The sequence below is a fragment of the Callorhinus ursinus genome, unplaced genomic scaffold (genome assembly GCF_003265705.2).
Source record: "Callorhinus ursinus isolate GAN/ISIS: 27379988/994484 unplaced genomic scaffold, GSC_fseal_2.0 scaffold39, whole genome shotgun sequence".
NCBI classification, from domain to species: Eukaryota; Metazoa; Chordata; class Mammalia; order Carnivora; family Otariidae; genus Callorhinus; species Callorhinus ursinus.
In genome coordinates, this window is record NW_027397101.1 from 10,462,574 (window position 1) to 10,480,241 (window position 17,668).

The following is a 17,668-nucleotide window of genomic DNA, read 5'->3' on the forward strand; positions in this document are numbered from 1 at the left end:
AAAATCAACCTCATTAACACTGAATATCAGATATTCAACACATCTTAAAACTGCAACTACTATATTGATTTTACAGACACTTTTAAGTTGCCTATTTACTACCAAATTCTATATCTGACTCACAGTCATGTTTAAAAGAAAAAACACCAATGAAGTTAGTTTTTAAGAATAGAAGAGGGGGACAACTCTTGAAATTACTTGCAAGTATAAATGCACTGAAATACCTCATATTCCTGGGAAAACTTCAAGTTGTCATTTGCTTTCAACCTTTCAATGTGATCTGCAAGTTCCAAGATAGGAATTGGAGGATGGCTAGCCATACCTATTAAAAGGAAAGAAGAAACACATTTGAAAACAAATGCAAAACAATGGTGACTATTCCAAAATATAGAGAATACTATAGTTAGAAATGGCCTGAAAATATGTGAGTAGTAAAAATGTTTAATGTGAGGAAGCAGGCAGATAGTTTGGTTACTCAAAGCAGGACATGCTCGGGAAGGATGAATTTTGTAGCCAAATGAAAAGTCACCAAGCATAATCCCCAAACTAACACTCCTAGTGTAAAAGAAAGCGTTATTGTGCTATGAATCAATATGGTTAGAGTGGAGAAAACTGACAGTCAGACTTGATGTCAACTTCTGCTTTGAGTAATGACTGTTAGGTCATTTCAAACTCCTTTTCCTGCACTGTGTGAAATGGAAATTGTGTGGAATTAAATGGTGTAAAGTGAACTAAGAAAACAGACACTGAGAAAGACCTAAAAGGGAAAGAGTAGTAGCTTGATAGGAAACATAAAGTGACTTATGCATAATCAAGGGAAACTAACTTGAAGAATGAAGGTTACCAGGGTAACCGGAATCATCTGAACCTGCAAAGGAAATGATGATGTAAATAAAATAAAATAGAACGAATTTGTTAAAAAAATGAAATGGATAGTCTGATATACTTTTTTTAAAGGACTAATAAAAATGCTGCACGTTTTTACAGGATTCACTAGACATTGTGACTTGATTAAGATCGTTTAAATATTTCACAGACCTGGAGGTGACTGACATTCACATGCAAACATGGACACAAAGAATGACATGCACCACAGTTCATAGACGATAATCACTGATGACAAAATCAGACACCAAACTGAGTTTCAAAAATGTTTCCACTAGTAGCAGATTGTAGAGGTTGGGGTTGTGGCCTTCACCTGGACATTTATAAATGGCCACACTAACAGTTTTGTGGTATTTGCCCCAAGTCCCCATTTTTCAACCCCCAGCAAACCTACAATCTACTTCAGGTGTAAACATCTTTGTCCACAAATGGGAAATGAATGCAGGAGAGTGAGCAGATGATGAAGGGACAAGGAGGGAAAGGGGATGGAAAAAGAAAGAAAGCAGTGACAGGGACAGCACATCTTAGTTCAGTCTGCCAGCTGAAGTGATATATTTCACAGATTCTGTTAAAAATAATCCACTACTAATTTTGGTGATTCCTGTGTCTTTCCAATGTTTTTGCACTTTTCATGTGATTTACATTTCATTTCTTTGTGATTAAATTTTTTAAGAGCACCATGAGAGAGCATCGCTGACTCATGTCTTATGGCTACAAATTCCAGCTGGCTAGAAAAACTTCAACTAGCATGCCCCCAGGGAAGCCTCTGAAGCTGAAAAAGAACGGGGGAGGAGCTCAAACTGGAGGTCAACTTGACATTCTGCTGTCCTGGGACTCTTTGGAAGGTACTAGGCTATGGAATGGTGACCATAAGTCAACAAGACGTGATTACTTTATGGGCATTTTAGAAATTGTGCCATTTATTGAAAGCCACCTAATAAGTTCCATTATCTCGAATGTCAAATTATCAATAGTTCTGGTAAGTTAAGTAAAAAACTATTTTGCTTCTTCCAGGCAATCCTTTTAGTACAGTGTTATAATAGGTGGTGTTTTAGTGTTTATAGCTTCCAGTCAACTAAAATCTTAATGGAAGATCCCATAAAAATGAGTTGGCTTAGAAATAGAAACTCTTTGTTGCAGATATAATTATGTATTTGAATCAAAATGTTGGAGCCCATTTCTGGAACTTTTCCATAAAGATGGTAGAATTGAACTAATTTATATTCTGTGGAGGGAATAGGTGGGTGACAGTGGTCTAATAATTAAAGTGATCTTATCCAGATGAGGCACCCCCAATGACAAGAATGGAAATGCAAAGGCACAAGAGACTCTAGGCTTATCTGGAAATGGAAATGGACTGATGTAGACATCCATTACAGTGCTTTAACAGAGAAAATAAAGAGACAAAGATGTTTAGACCTTTCCGAGCGAATCGTGGGAGAGAGTTATTATCATATATGGACTGAGTGGTGGTTTGGCTAGAGAGGGAGGACACAGAGCCAATCAGGGAGGCGTAGGGGACTGAATTACTGCTCAAAGCTGCAAAAAGTAAAGCCAGTTGGAGATGGGAAAAGTATTAGTATAACAGCAGTAGAAGACCATAATAATCAACCAAAGATGTGATCAACATATTTACTTTGGAAGCTAATTATACAGAAATCCAAGTAAACCTATACTGACTTATTATCTTCTAAATCAGGATGTATATATCATATGCAAAGATAGCACAGCATTCAAGAATCATTGTTTAAGACACATCAATATGTATCATTTTCCATCACAATTCTAGGACAAGTAAAAATGGCAGAATGGATGTTTCACGGAAAGAGGAGGAGAATTTGTGGGATTCTGATGGTACAAGAGAAAGAATCCCAGACTAGAATATGGATAAGAGTTCTTCTGGTTTTGCCATCTACTAATAGGGACAAATCATCTTTTATCAAGAACCTCAATTTTTGGGGCATCTGGGTGGTTCAGGTCATGATCCTGGAGTTCCGGGATCAAGCTTCCTGCTCAGCGGGGAGTCTGCTTCTCCCTCTGACCCTCTTCCTTCTCATGCTTTCTATCTCTCATTCTCTCTCTCAAATAAATAAATAAAATCTTTAAAAAAAAAAAGAACCTCAATTTTTTATCTGTAAAATAAAACTGCAGAGCCAGGTAACTTCTGGAGTCACTTCCTTCTTTATAACTCTCACTTCTACCTGCTGTAGATAGGATGTCTAAGCATATGGAACAACAGAGAAGGGTCTCTTGGGCATGGTTCTCATGTAAGTGTTCTAAAAGTTACTGTACCTTTTCTTTGAGCTGTGGGGAGCATTTACTGTCTATAAACTAAAAAATCTATGCAGTGTAGTGATCACCTTTTTGAATTGTTTAAGTTCAACACCATTTTCTTTAGTAACCCAAAAACTATGATGTTATGTCATGTATTTGAAACAAACGTCATCATAAAAATTATGCTACTTAATAAATTGGGGATGAAACTCTAACATGAAACTCTAGCTCATACCAGAAAATAATCACCAAGGAGATACTAAAAAATACTGTTATATAATTCCCCTCAAACTTCTCCATTGTCCAACATGGAAACAATTTTATATGATATAATCAAGCATGTTAGATTCTGAATAGAAAAGCAGACACTAAGAAAACTATGAAGTTGATGTCGCTGTAGTATTTTTTCAATCTTTTGTCTGGGCAACCTGGCTATTGCTCACAGTCTACAAACAATATTCTTATTAGACGAGTGTTTTTACATTAGCATCACTTGAGATGTTTTAAAATTATTTTTTTCCAGACTGCACACCAGACCAATTAAGTCAGAATCTCTGGGGGTATGAACCAAGCATTGGTATTTTTTAAAGTTCCCCAGCAATGGCTCTTGGTCCAGTGGAAATTACGATGGGGGGACTGTAACTTGTGTATTTTTTCCATTCAAAAATTATATCAGGGTTTATGAGACCATAATCAGCTTTCTTTTGGTAATACTTTGAATCTGCTCTGATTCTCCATTTAGTGAGCTTTAGTACTTTAGGCATTATTAGTAGCAAAGTACTTCAAGTGCAGCTCACAGCTGATGAGGACTTGCCAGAGTCACGACCTTATCAGTTCAAAGCTACAAATGCACAACATAAGTGCATTTTAAAGGCACACGTTGAATCTGAACAGTGTTTTCATTTTGAAGCTATGATATCCACAATATACACTATCAACATGATAAATGGATGGATGTAGTCACTGAAATCTGCCTTAGGTTGGAGGAAAAACCATGATGACTACTTTTAATAGGGTACATATTTATGATAGTAATGTCATGAGGACTTCGTTATAAGAATGAAAACTTTAACATCATGGCATTTAAAGCTGAGAGGTGCCTTAGAGATCACTTAACCCAGCCTTTTCATTTTACACAAGAGGACTCTGAAGCCCAGAAAAGTTAAATGACTTTGTACATTAGTCCATCTAGTAAATAAAATCTTAAGTGGTTTTGGCATCTTTCCATTGTATTAATTCCGGAATGGCCGTTACAATCTTCTCAAGCAGGCGCAAAGTCTCCAGGGGCTGAAGGGGGCAGTTTGGTAAGGTAAATGACTGAAGATGACCAGATAGAGCATAGTGAACACTTTCACAAACAAAGTGCTCATACTCATTTCCTTGAAGCAAGCAATCTTCTATGGCCAGCTTTCATTTCCCTACTTTCAAAGGAGGCTCAAGAAAAAAAAAAGTATTATGTGAAAAATAAAAATAGGCATGAGATGAATGGCAATTGACATTCAGTCTCAAGGTTAGGGTCATGTTTAGGGCTGGTGTAGACTGTGGAGAACTTGCATAAGGGCTAAACTCTTCAGCTCTAGTAGATATCTTCCAGGTAGAACTGCAGAGCCACGAGGTAAGAATTTTCAGGTTTTTAGTAGCAGCTGCAAACCCAGGTTATGATGTGACATTTCCTCAGTTTTCACTGTTGCCTTAAAACTTTGTCGAAACTCAGTGGGAGTCAAAGAAAAGACCTCTGTAAGCCACACTTGGCTAACTAAATTGCTGCCTCTGTTCTAAAAGAGCAAAATGTTCTTTTGGTGTGTAGATTACAATCCAAGCAGGTGGAGAGTGACAGCATGCTTGTATCCACAAGACAGTGGGCTAGACATCAAGTGTTGTCTGGGGGAGGGTGACAATGTATACATCTCTCATGGGTCACCCTCTGCAAGTTCATTGATTTCCCCTCCCTTTCCACATTCTTTTTGTAAATTAGGAAAATGAAGCTCAGAGGGACTTGATCGAGGTCATCACTATTAGTAAAACTACTGGGGGATTTGATCCCAGACCCTGTCACTTCTTATTTAGGGCACTTTCATTATGCCATACTGTCTCTTACACCATTTAATGCCTGGGCAGAGGGGTGCCATGTACATAAATATGGGCCTGTGAAATGTTTGGACTATTTATGCCCTGACACAGGGATCATAAACCACCCTCAATTAGAGAAAATGTGTCAATAATAGCTTCATTTGAAGGTATGTCTGTTTCAGTGGTGGGGAAGAGGGAAAACATGCTCCTACACACACCTGTATTTAACATTTTGTGAGTTTCCATGAAAACATGAACTAAAGGTATACTAAATTTAGGTATAAATTCAAAGCTATTTTAATTTAATTTAATCTAAAACCTATAGTATTATTTGGCAGATTTTTTAAAAACTCCAATTTATAATGTTTTTGCCTTCTAAATATTCTGTTTAATTTTACTAAGTAATCTAATCAACAGTATTTTCTAAGATCTATAGAGAAATATTTAGCAAATACTTGCTTCATTTTGGCAATTTTAAAATCTTGCATTTAATGTCAATAACCACTTTATAATTATTTTGCTAAGTAAAGCCTTTGAGGTAACTAATAGTGGTGGAACATCTTTATTTTGGGCGGTGTGTTGGAACATCTATTAGTTGATTTTTTTCTATTAGGATATATGTGTGATAATTCAACAATACTCTCTTCACGGTTCTCCTTTCCAAAAAAACATGATAAAGTCTGGAGAACAATTTGTGGTCATGGAACAGGGAGAAAATAATTTGCTCATCAAATCAATGATGTAGCTCTGTCAAAAATGTTTTTAACTAAGTTAATAGTCACAGAGAGAAACTTAGTTTATAAAATATTGGTCAGATTTTAAAATAATTTATGTGCCACTTAGAATACTCTGAATGAAATACAAATACTCAATGTTTGCAATTTGTTTCAAAAATGAATAATGAATTAAAGACAAAAGAGAACATTGATTTACAAGATATAATTGCTACTTGGCAGAACAATAATGACAATTTGACTTAATCCATGACTAGGATCATCATTAAGGGAAAGATGTTCCAGAGCACATTTTCAGGTAAGCACTGGATAGCATAAATGAGACTCATTTTTATGGAGGATTTCTGAGAATGCAGAATTTGAAAAAAAAAAAAAAAAGCATGTTTCTTTATGTCAGAAATTTACTATTTCTATTCAATGAACCAAGGTTTTTGAAATATACAAAGAACACATATGGTGTTCTTAAGCAAGGTCATATATGTAAGTTTCTTATAGTACAAAATATGAAGGTAAGTATATATAAAAATGGATTTTGTTAGCATTGATCCCATTAATAGCACAAATGGATCAGAAAAGATGCCTCAAAAGCTTTTAAGGCCCATTCAGCTGCTGTGCAGACATTTCTGCTGCTGATACTACTATTTCTGATATGATAACTTTTTACCAGTTTGTTACTGTTTTCCACAGCCCATCAATCACCTACCATCCATGTATGCTTTAGGGCAAAACATATTAAGGTCATCCTCAGAATGAAAATGAGGCTTTTATATTGTAACATCTGATCATCAATTTTTAAATTTCTTTTCTTAAAAGGTGGAAGCACAAAAACTGGAGTTTTTTGTTGTTTTTGTTTGAAGGTTTTTTTGTGGGTTTTTTTTGGGGGGTGGCAGAGAGAGGGGTGTGAGAAGGAGGTACGAACACTAGAAGAAACAATTTCACAGGAAAAAAAAATAAGAACTTTTCTGATGGAAACTGACAAGGCAACCAAAAGGCTGCAGAGAGGAAGAATTTCACAGGCACAGAGAAAGGTGGTGACTGGCTTACTACATGATGCTATTAGCTACATGTTCCCTTACACCTTTGTACTAGAAAGAAAGCTTATTTCTCTGAGATGCTGAAGTTCTAAATTTGCTTTGTTGGGAAAAAGTAGATATATGAACACATATCAGTAGCTTCTTTGGTTTTCTTATATATCATCATCTTTTGATGATGTTATATTTATTTTAGTCTTCTGTCCAATGCTAGAGGCCAGGGCTCAGAGGGGCTGCCATACTGTAAGTAAAGGCTTTTTACAATATTTCAAAAAAAAATCTGTAATTGGCAATCTCTATCAAAATGGTAAATGTGCCTACCCTAGGACCTTGTACTTGCATTTCCAGGTGTCTAATATTTCGAGGTAGCAACAAAGATGTGAAAAGATGTGTGCTCTCCGTACTGCTTACTGCAGTATTATTTGCAAGAGTGAAACATGGAAAATAGCTTCCATTAATAAGTAATGAGTCAATACATTTTGTGTCATCTGTAGAATAGCATCAATACCACCGGCTGATAAGAAGGAGATAAAACCTAATACACTAACTTGGAAAAAGGTCTATGTTTATGTAGTTAAATGTTAAAACAGGAAATTTTATGTATATCACCTGTCTGTCTATAGACCTGCTATACATTTTTATTAATTAAAGAATTGTATATACATGTGAAAAAGTCTGGAAGCATATCATGGAGCTGTATATGGTAACTATTCCTGAGGGGGAAATTTGGAGTAGTTATAGGGAATCTTTTACTTATATTTTAAATATGCCCCCCCCAAAAAAGAAGAAAAATAAGAATTGGGGGGATAAAGAGTAATTTCTATTTTCTAAATGTGCTTTTTTCACCTTTTCCAATTTATGAAAATTTTCAAACATACAAAATATTTACTATAATGAACACCTGTGTAGCCACAACCTATGTACAACAATTCTTAACAAGATTATTTTCTATTTTACACAATTCCCCCAATAAATGTGTGTTGCTTTTGTAATTAAGAACAAGAATTATTTGAGGTACAGGTTATAAGAAGACTTGGAAACATTTTTTTACACACAAAAAGAACTTTCCTCCCAACCTAGGCTAATGGACACAGTTCACTTTGGTTTAACATGTAACTCATCTATCAACTCATCTTAGTGTACACCCAGCTACTGCTGTCCACAAAGATGTATGAGGATTAATAGAGGTTTATTTTAAAACCATCCTTTTTTAAAGATTTTATTTATTTTACTTAATAGAGAGAGAGAGAGAAACAGCGTGAGAGGGAACACAAGCAGGGGAAGAGGGAGAGGGAGAAGCAGGCTCCCGGCCGAGCAGGGATCCCTATGCGGGGCTCGATCCCAGGATCCTGGGATCATGACCTGAGCTGAAGGCAGTCACTTAACCAACTGAGCCACCCAGGTGCCCCTAAAACCATCTTTTATTTTTTTTTTAAAGATTTTATTTATTCACTTGAGAGAGAGAGAATGAGAGATAGAGAGCACGAGAGGGAAGAGGGTCAGAGGGAGAAGCAGACTCCCTGCTGAGCAGGGAGCCCGATGCGGGACTCGATCCCGGGACTCCAGGATCATGGCCTGAGCCGAAGGCAGTCGCTTAACCAACTGAGCCACCCAGGCTCCCTAAAACCATCTTTTAATAAGTGAGTATTTTCCCTTCCTCTGTAGAGCTTACAGACTTGTAAAACTTGATTAGCAGTTAATAAATCTATCAAATTCTTCTACAACATCTCTCTCCTTTTCTCATTTTATTCAATTTTCCATTTGAAGTGATAAGTCTAACTTTAGCTAAATGATACCTTCTTATACACTTAGGACTCTAATTTTGTAGGTCATGGGTGATACAAACAATGGTACTTGAATTGCATATTTCATACTAGTTCTTACTGACCCGGTATACCAATAAATGATGACTAATTATTGCCAACTATCTATTTTTTAATTGTGTAGTTTAGGTTCTAAATATAAATTAATTGAATACTGCCAACTCTAAGAGACAGTATTCTGGTTACTAAGCATATTCATGGGAAACACCTACAAGCAGAGTACTACCTGCTCTCCTGAGGGTGTTAGCCTTCCTCACCCTGTTCAGATGCTTGAATACAGCGTTTCACTAATACAGTGACTAGATTGTCATCCAAAATTTGGAAAGTGTGCTAAAGCAATGTTTTTCTTTTTCTCACAACCTTGCAAAGATCGTTCTACTGAAAACAACAGATTTCTCTGCCTTTACTTGGTGCCTTAGTGGAGAGACAGTGGACAGGAATCTGATGTTTCCTTTTCCTGACCCAGTGATAGGTATGTCTGTAGTACTGCAGTGAAGGGTATATTTCTTTGAAGTATTTAAACTTTCAGGATACTGTATTTATATGGAATTTGGAATATATTTTCAATACCTTTGGAGTATGGGGTAGAATTGAGGGAAAATCATCTGCCTCCTTATATTCTAGGCTCTTTAACAAGAAGAAATACTTAAAAAGTAAATAGTTTTTCCATTCCCAAGATATTTTTTTAAAACGAAAATAGAATTTATAGGATTAGTGAACTAAATGATGTGCTTTTTTTACCTTCTGAAATACCTTTCATTTCAAATGGAAGTCTTTGATATTTTATCTTTCTCAACAGATCCATCGGAAGTGGAAGTGAACTTGCTTTCATGAACAAGTTCAGGTGCTAGGGGCTGATACATGAATCACAGGTTTTTTATTTCATTGAAAGTCATTTGTTTGGAGTGAAGATGTGGGTGGTTAATTCCCAACTTATGCATACCATTAATAAGAATTGTCAAAATTTATGTTTGTGGATAAACGATTTTACTTCCAAAGGTATGGTGTATATAAAAGCACATTTCAGACAGTAAGAGGGATTAAAATCCAAAAATTAAGGAGCGTCATATCATTTGCTGTGCAACACCTAGTAAAGGGATCATTTTATTGCATCAGCCAGGAAAGCCATTGATTATTTGTGAACAAGAGGAGAGGAAAAAACACAAAAATGTTATTTGGTCAACAACCCTACCTATTATCCTACTGGCAAGTAATTAAGGCGATTTGTAGCCATTGCTTAGAATCTGTACTGGCTGAAGCAAATGGTCACATTATTATGAATTTCACATTAATAGCTGAGTCTATATTCTTTGTCAACTGGTGAAATTTTCAGGACAGCCGACCTGGGAGCTTGGGAGGTAAATAGACTGTTTCAACAAATCAAGCTCAAGTAGATTGCTTACCTGTGTTAAAAGGCACAACACAGTGCTTCCTCAGTGAGCAGATGTGCTAGGACCTTAGGACAATATCTCCTGTTCTATTTTCTTCCTCTATTAAACTCCTTTCTCCCTCTTTATTGATTTTGCCCACTTTATTTCATTACCCATTTGATGTAATAAGTCTAACCTTTGTTAAATGATACCTCCTATAAACTTAGGCCACCATTTCAGTTTTGTAAAGCTGTTGATGAGATAAGCAATGTCCCTTCAACTACAACATTCATTCTCCTTTCCATTTACTTCTGTGAAATTTAACAAGCTCTCTCCATAAATGGATCTCATATTCCCACATACACTGGGAAAATCTGATTCTTTATAAACTTTTTTTGATTTGACCATATTTGCAAAATTGCCCATAAAAGCAAGAAGTACTTAATAGATGGAGGTCTCTTGGTTGAAGTCATTTCTATTCCCTTCCTTGTTTGTAGTTGCCAGCACTCTGCTAATAATCCTTTCTACATAGTTCCCATTCATGCTTCCTATTTATTACTGGAAACATACTCTGTTGGTGCTGGAATAGATGAGGGAGAGCACTCTTACTGCTCTTTTTCTTCTGGGGCTATCTTTGACTTTCCATTCACCCTATTCTATGCTTCTGTCTCTACTAGAAGACCAAGGTTGTTTCCAATACAGATCACACTTCACATAAGAGCCAGAAGGGGCAGGGCAGAGCAGCAAAATAACAGTCGTTCTCTATTTCCACAATGTGCTGCTCTTGTAAAAAAATCCTGTAACACATCATCTATGTGTCTTTTAGGTCCTCTATACATTGGTTTGGCCAAATTGAAAAGTGCATGAATTCCTGGGTCCATTATTATGAAGTTGCCTATAGCCTAAAGAAGTAGTACGCTGCTATTTCAGAAAGTGAACTGAGAAGGTTTATTACAGAAACTCAAATCATATCCAGTTGCCTTAATGGGATAGCTAGATAAAGACTCAATAAGGAACATCTACAAGACTACAACAATCCCAGAGGACTGCATAGGTTTGTTTAATCATCATCACATAGTCCACATTTATCAGCCTCTTAAAAAAATACATATAGGAGATTTTTGGCTACATGAACATTTTCTTCTACCTTCATGCTGTTGGAGGTATATCTTTGCTTTTAAAAAAAACGATTTTTAAAAAGTCTAACCTCCTTTGAGATAGAACTTTAAAAATGACCCACATTTATGATGATGATTTGTATAGCCACTTTGAAAATGCCAGATGCTTCTTTCAACTGAATTGTTACTAGTTACTATGATACGTCTACATGTAAAAGAGAAAATATGCCAAACACAATACGTTGTATTCAAGTCAAAGTAATTCACTGCAAATGCGTAGTTTGACAAATTTGTAGTGTATCCTACTGTGAGTTAGGACGTCCATTTGACGCATTTGCCAACAATTTGGTAACCAAATTTTAATCAGACTTTAGATCAGTTCTTTACTTTCTTAATTATCCTTAGGTATTATGACAGTGCCACTCAGTTTTATGTTTTTAGATCTCTTTACTACTTATGATTTTCCACTCATTTGGTATAAATAAAATTTACTTGAAAGAAAGCAAAATAGAGTTAGCCTCGAATGAATAATACTGTACAAAATGCCCCTCAGCAGGAATGACATGTTTGCTCTGTTGAAGCACTTAATGTCCTTGAAGAAACAAGTATATTTTTCTTATCCTCAATCACTTTATGTGCCTCCCCACAAGAAACCTAAACTGGCCACTTACATGCAGTATAGGTAATTTTTGAAAAGAAATTAATTTTTGCCTCACTTTGTTTCTTTCCCTCTTACCCCCCCTTTCTTCAGTGAAACATAGACGCAAATTAATAGGAAAATACAAAATAAATCTATTCTTTCCCCATGGAATGAATGATGCAACACCCATCCATCCATTCATTCACTTTATGAGAAACTGAATTCTTGCCAGACAGATGTCATTAAAAATAATAAACTGTGTTAAAACCCCCAAATGGTATGTATTCTTGCAAGACTATAGTTTTTCCAAAATTTGAAGATGAATTACACGTTTAGTCTTGTCTACTCCACCTCAGATTTGCAAAAAGAACTTTCCTTTCAAGACTTATGTATGGTGAATCTCAATAATATTACAATTAAAATCAAGATAAACAAAATTGTTCTAAATAAAGTGATGTATTTATCTCCCAAAACAATATCAGTTAGCCATAAAACTTTCAGTAAATACTGTATTATGGATAAGATGAGTCCTGCTTCTTACCTGGTGTTTGAAAATTAAGGCGCCTCAGTTCTACTGGGTCTGTTGGATGGTGTGAAGGGACCTCCTTACTGTTGGGTATGCTGCTCTTTCTAGAGTCAGACTCTGCCCTCTTCCTATAGGGAGAAAATAAAAATATAAGAATAAAATAAAAAAACAATAAAAACGCTTAAAAAGCAGAGAGTCATGCAGCCCCCTCTCCCTCCCAACTTTCTATTTTAAACCATTTGACAGACCAGCTTTGTGACCTTGTTCAGGTTACTTTTCTTCTCTTGGCCTAGACTGTTTCCTCAAGTCTAAAACTTTTATTTAAGTGAATGATCTCAAAGTCTGCTCTAGAATTAAATTCTTCATTGCCTCTGCCTTTAGGCTTTACGGGGGGTGTTGGAGAGATAAACTTGAGTCCTTGTTCAGCAAATCTCCTTTATCCACTGGTTCAATTTGTGAGGAACAGGACAGAGTACTACTAATAGCCAATACTAATAGAGTACCAATAGCCATGAATGTGGTTACCATAGAGAAAACCTCTGAAACTACTGAGCCTCAAGCTGAAGAGCTAAATCCATACCCCCTTTTTCCTTTTTCCAAGGTTTTATGACTAATGGCTACAGGGAGGACTGCATTGGATTTTCCCATAAGGCAGACAAATATAGTTTGTTCTAAGATTCCAAGTTAGCCTAATACGCGGAAGGAGAATTAGCACAATACAAGACCAACATCCCCTTTCTCTTTCAAATTAAAAAAAAAAATAGTGTCGGCTGTTTGTAGTGTTAAGCTGTGATTAATATTTCATTAATGAAAGTCAATCACAGAAAGATCAGAGAAAAAGTAATTTCACCTACTGTGTCTCACTTTTCCAATGATTATTCATGCCATAGGAACCATTAATAGTGCCTTGTTATAAGTAATTCTTCACACAATTCATTTAATCTTTGTTTTAATTACTATCTACCAGTTTTATTAAATACCTTTGTTTAGGGTGTGTAATATAATATTAAAAAGTGTCTATGCAAGAAAGGTCAGGGTTTTTTTTCATAAGATTTCTTTTTTTAAATTTTTTATTGTTATGTTAATCACCATACATTACATCATTAGTTCTTGATGTAGTGTTCCATGATTCATTGTTTGTGCATAACACCCAGTGCTACACGCAGAACGTGCCCTCTTTAATACCCATCACCAGGCTAACCCATCCCCCCACCCCCTCCCCTCTAGAAACCCTCAGTTTGTTTTTCAGAGTCCATGAGAGACGATGGACTTTCATAAGATTTCTTATTCATTTTTTTCAAACCCCTCAAACACAGAGTACTACCTATATTCTTTAAGGTTAAATTAGATCAAAAACTGAGGAAATGGAGGCCTTTTCAAGCAGTGCTTTATTCTGTATTTATTATTCAAATACTGATTCCAACAATCTCCGGGCTGCAGTCATAATCCTAGCATCTCACCCTTTTTCAAAACAAAGACATTCTTCTTTGGGGAAAGGGGCACAGCGGTGTTGAGGAACACTCCCTTCTCTTTCTGATAGGACTGTCGCACAGCTCATTAGCGTTGCTGTGGCAATGGGATCTCATTCAGTGCCACCCAGGTCGTTCCATGGTTAGCCAGAGGGCTCCTGTTAAATAGCCTTTCTTTCCATCTCTGCTCATCTATATAAAATAAAACTAACCAGGGGATGAAGGGAAGATTGATGCAAAGGGAAAGCACACTTGATTTGCTCAAGTGCATGCCTTCGGCAAAACAGCGTTGATGGAATACATTTTCTTGGGTGAGTCCTGTTAGACAACTTCCTCTTTCAGAACCTTGGATTAACCTGTCTCAGGATTTCCCGTTTCTACCTAAGGTGTCAGGTATAGCCTGAGGACAGAATGTACTGCCAAGCTATACTACCAATCAGAGGTGAGCAGTGAATCTGAGGTGTGCCAAAAGTACTGGCACTTCCAGTTGTATGGAGTGGAAAATGGAAACAGAAAATCAGAGCTGAGGGCTGGCAAGAAAGATAGGAGAAGAAAGGGAAAGAGTGGCTTGGAAGGCCATGTATGTGAAAGAAGGACATGGTGACCAGTTTCAGAGTGGAAAATGTCCCTGTGTTTAGGCTGTGGGTATTTCCCTCACAGAGATTCATTTTACCACCAAAGATACAGAATCTAAATAGGCTAATGAAATGCCACCAACTGCTAGTCAGTCAGTCCCACGTGTAACAAACATATGCTTGGTTATTCTCACTTCAGGGAACCCTACGGGTCCTTCTAAGGTTTGTTTGTTTGTTTTTCCCCATACGAGTCAGCACAGATACATTTCTTTACTGATATACCAGACCTAATGATTCAAACCTGGATTTTATCCCTTCTCAAAATGTCTCCACTGTCATTCTTGCAGGATTATGGAACCAGATGGAGAAATTTCTGGGCAAGGAAACTAGGTCACTCCTGCAGGTATTGTGGGGCATACTCCTTATCTTCTTTTTCACTGAGGCCAGGCTGAGTGATGCTGAGACAAAGGGACAGAAAAGAATACTCTCTAAAGAAATTTAGTCTGTACTCTGGTGCTAGGAAAGGTGAACATCACATCTTCTTGCCCAGATGAATCTCAAAACCCAGAGCTTGGGGCTAAAATTGCAGTTTATAATTGTGATAAAGTAGGGGGGGTTCCCTGACATTTAATAACTAACTTCTTCCTCACTTTATCTATTCAAAGAAATGACCTCCAAAATCTCAGATTCTAAAAATCCTAACCATCTCAGAAAACCAGCTGTTTAAATTTTGTTTTGCTTAGTTTAGTTCTGGTGATCATAACATGGATAATTCTGGCTGCCCACACTTTTGTCACATTATTTTTAAACATAAATGTGCTAAAATGGTTGTTTTCCAACAGAAAGGATTCCTAAGAAATGTTTGCAGGATGAAGAGTTTGGTCATCATTGGTAATAATGATAAAGAGCTTCAAAAACAGAATTTACTGCCATACAGTATTAAGTGGCACATGATGGCTTAAATCGGGGCCAACATGAATTGACGCAGTCACATGTTTTTCCTAAGTTTTCAGAGGTCTCATTATTCTCATTTTCAATGAGAAAAAAGCAAAGAATAGTAACTTCAAAATGATTTGAATTTTGCCTTGCTGTTTTATTTTTTCTATTAAGATTATAAGGTCCTATTGTAAGTTTATTTCCTGCAGAGAGAGATATCTGCCACATGTAGGAGTTATATGGGTGAAAAGGAAATGCAAGGTTACATGACATTTCAGATATGGTGGAAACTGCTAGTAGTATAAAAACATGTGGTAGTTTGGAATGTGGATCACACACTGTGATCACAAAAATGCTACTCTGTGGTCTAAGGGGCTTTTTATTTTCATTTATTCTCACCTGCATCTCATCTAGGGAGAAAGTGGGAGGGAATCTACTTACTGAGAACAAAGATATTCAGACATATGGGCCAAGGCTTTTGGAAGACAGATATATTTATCTGAAACGCCTACTATTAATATTCAAAGAAGTCAGTTCAAACACTTTATGATTTTTTTTTTAAGATTTTATTATTTATTTGACAGAGAGACAGTGAGAGAGGGAACACAAATAGGGGGAGTGTGAGAGGGAGAAGCAGACTTCCCACCGAGCAGGGAGCCCGATGCGGGGCTAGATCCCAGGACTCTGGGATCATGACCTGAATCGAAGGCAGACACTTAACAACTGAGCCACTCTGGTGCCCCAACACTATGATTCTAATGCCTTTAAGAATACAACCCCACTCTGCCACTACTGGTGTGTATCTTCTTGGGGAAGTCAACTATAATACTTATCAATTTCTTCATGTACAAAAGAGAAGAAGAAGGTTAGGACATGATGTCTAGGTTAAATGTTGTAATTCTTTAGAAGCTGAATTTGTTTTAATTTATATATTTTATAAAGAATAAAGTTATTGAAGGAAATTTCTAGTCCATTCATGTATACATTAGATGTATGCATTTGTAAAGTTACCCACATATGACTTAGATAATTCCAAAGCATACTACATAAAGTATCATTTAATTAAGAAAATTATAAACTCATTTTTAGTATCTTGAATATGCAATAAATGTTTAATTAGTGGTTCTGAAAAAAAAGAGAGCCAACTCTCTCATCTTAATGGAACCAGAGGCAGTGATAATATTATAAAATGTGGACAGTATTAAATGGGAAGGTAGATCTCTGAGTATATTAAGTGGGTTTAAAGTGTTTTATCTTTCAACTAAAAAACAAAACAAAAGATAAACCTACTTTGCATGTGTTTTTATCTGGATTAATGACAACTAGTGATATTAAAAAAAAAAAAAAAAAGACACCCTACCCAAGTGCTAAGTTTTCTATCAATGAAAGTAGCTTGCTGACCATTGTTTAGCTGATTTTAGGGAAAAAATACAGCCATGGTTCTCTAACTTCAGCATGTAGCCAAATCACGTGGGAGGGCTTACTAAACTGCAGACTGTTGCACCCACACCCAGAGTTTCTGATTCATTAGGTCTGGGGTAGGGAGTCCAAGAATTTCTACTTCTCTCAAGTTCCCAGGTGATGCTGATGTTTCTGCTGCTGGTCCAGGGAACAAGCATTGGGAACTACTGGAATACGGTTTTGGGGGGAAGGCAGTTGAGATGAGCACTGAGACCCTTTTCTTAGTTTAAGTTTTATCAGAAATTTGTATCTATTGATATAAATAGATAGATAGATAGAGAGAGAGAGAGAGAGAGAGAGAGATGATAGATATAAGTTAGAAAGATAGAAGGTCAGATTGGACGAGTCATTCAATAATCACAGAGATAGTGAGTCTTACCATTATTATTATTATTATTATTATCGCTATTACTACTACTATTGCTGCTTCTGCTATTATTAGTTGAGTCTGGAAGACATGGAAAATAATTTGAAACTATGTAAGAGTTTTCACAAAGGCACGGCCACCAATATTTGCAGGATATGACAATGCCAGTAGTGTTCCCGTATCAGGAGGTGACCTCAGATCAAACTTAAAAATCAGTCTTAAGTAAAAACAAACAAAACAAAAAACGTTTTATGGGACACCTCACATTTCTGTTCTGTAGACACATTAACACATACAAAGGCTCATTAAAACAAAGTTCAGACTGGTTTCATTACCTTCTAAATTTGGATAATTTGTTATTTCTTTTTATATAGACAAACTAATTTATT

At 36.4% G+C, this 17,668-nt stretch overlaps 1 protein-coding gene across 24 annotated transcripts in view; it reads right to left on the bottom strand.

Moving 5' to 3' along the window:
* PTPRD (protein tyrosine phosphatase receptor type D) overlaps nt 1-17,668 on the bottom strand; it is a 758,123-nt gene that overhangs the window by 110,684 nt on the left and 629,771 nt on the right. For 15 of the 24 annotated variants that reach the window (XM_073880761.1, XM_073880763.1, XM_073880762.1 and 12 more), the window contains 3 exons: nt 12,487-12,599; nt 827-868; nt 225-322 (listed from right to left, as the gene is read on the bottom strand). In XM_073880761.1, coding sequence (XP_073736862.1) covers nt 225-322; nt 827-868; nt 12,487-12,599 — 253 coding nt within the window. The remainder of the gene's footprint in view (nt 1-224; nt 323-826; nt 869-12,486; nt 12,600-17,668) is intronic. The other 9 variants (XM_073880782.1, XM_073880770.1, XM_073880781.1 and 6 more) reach the window with 1 other exon arrangement.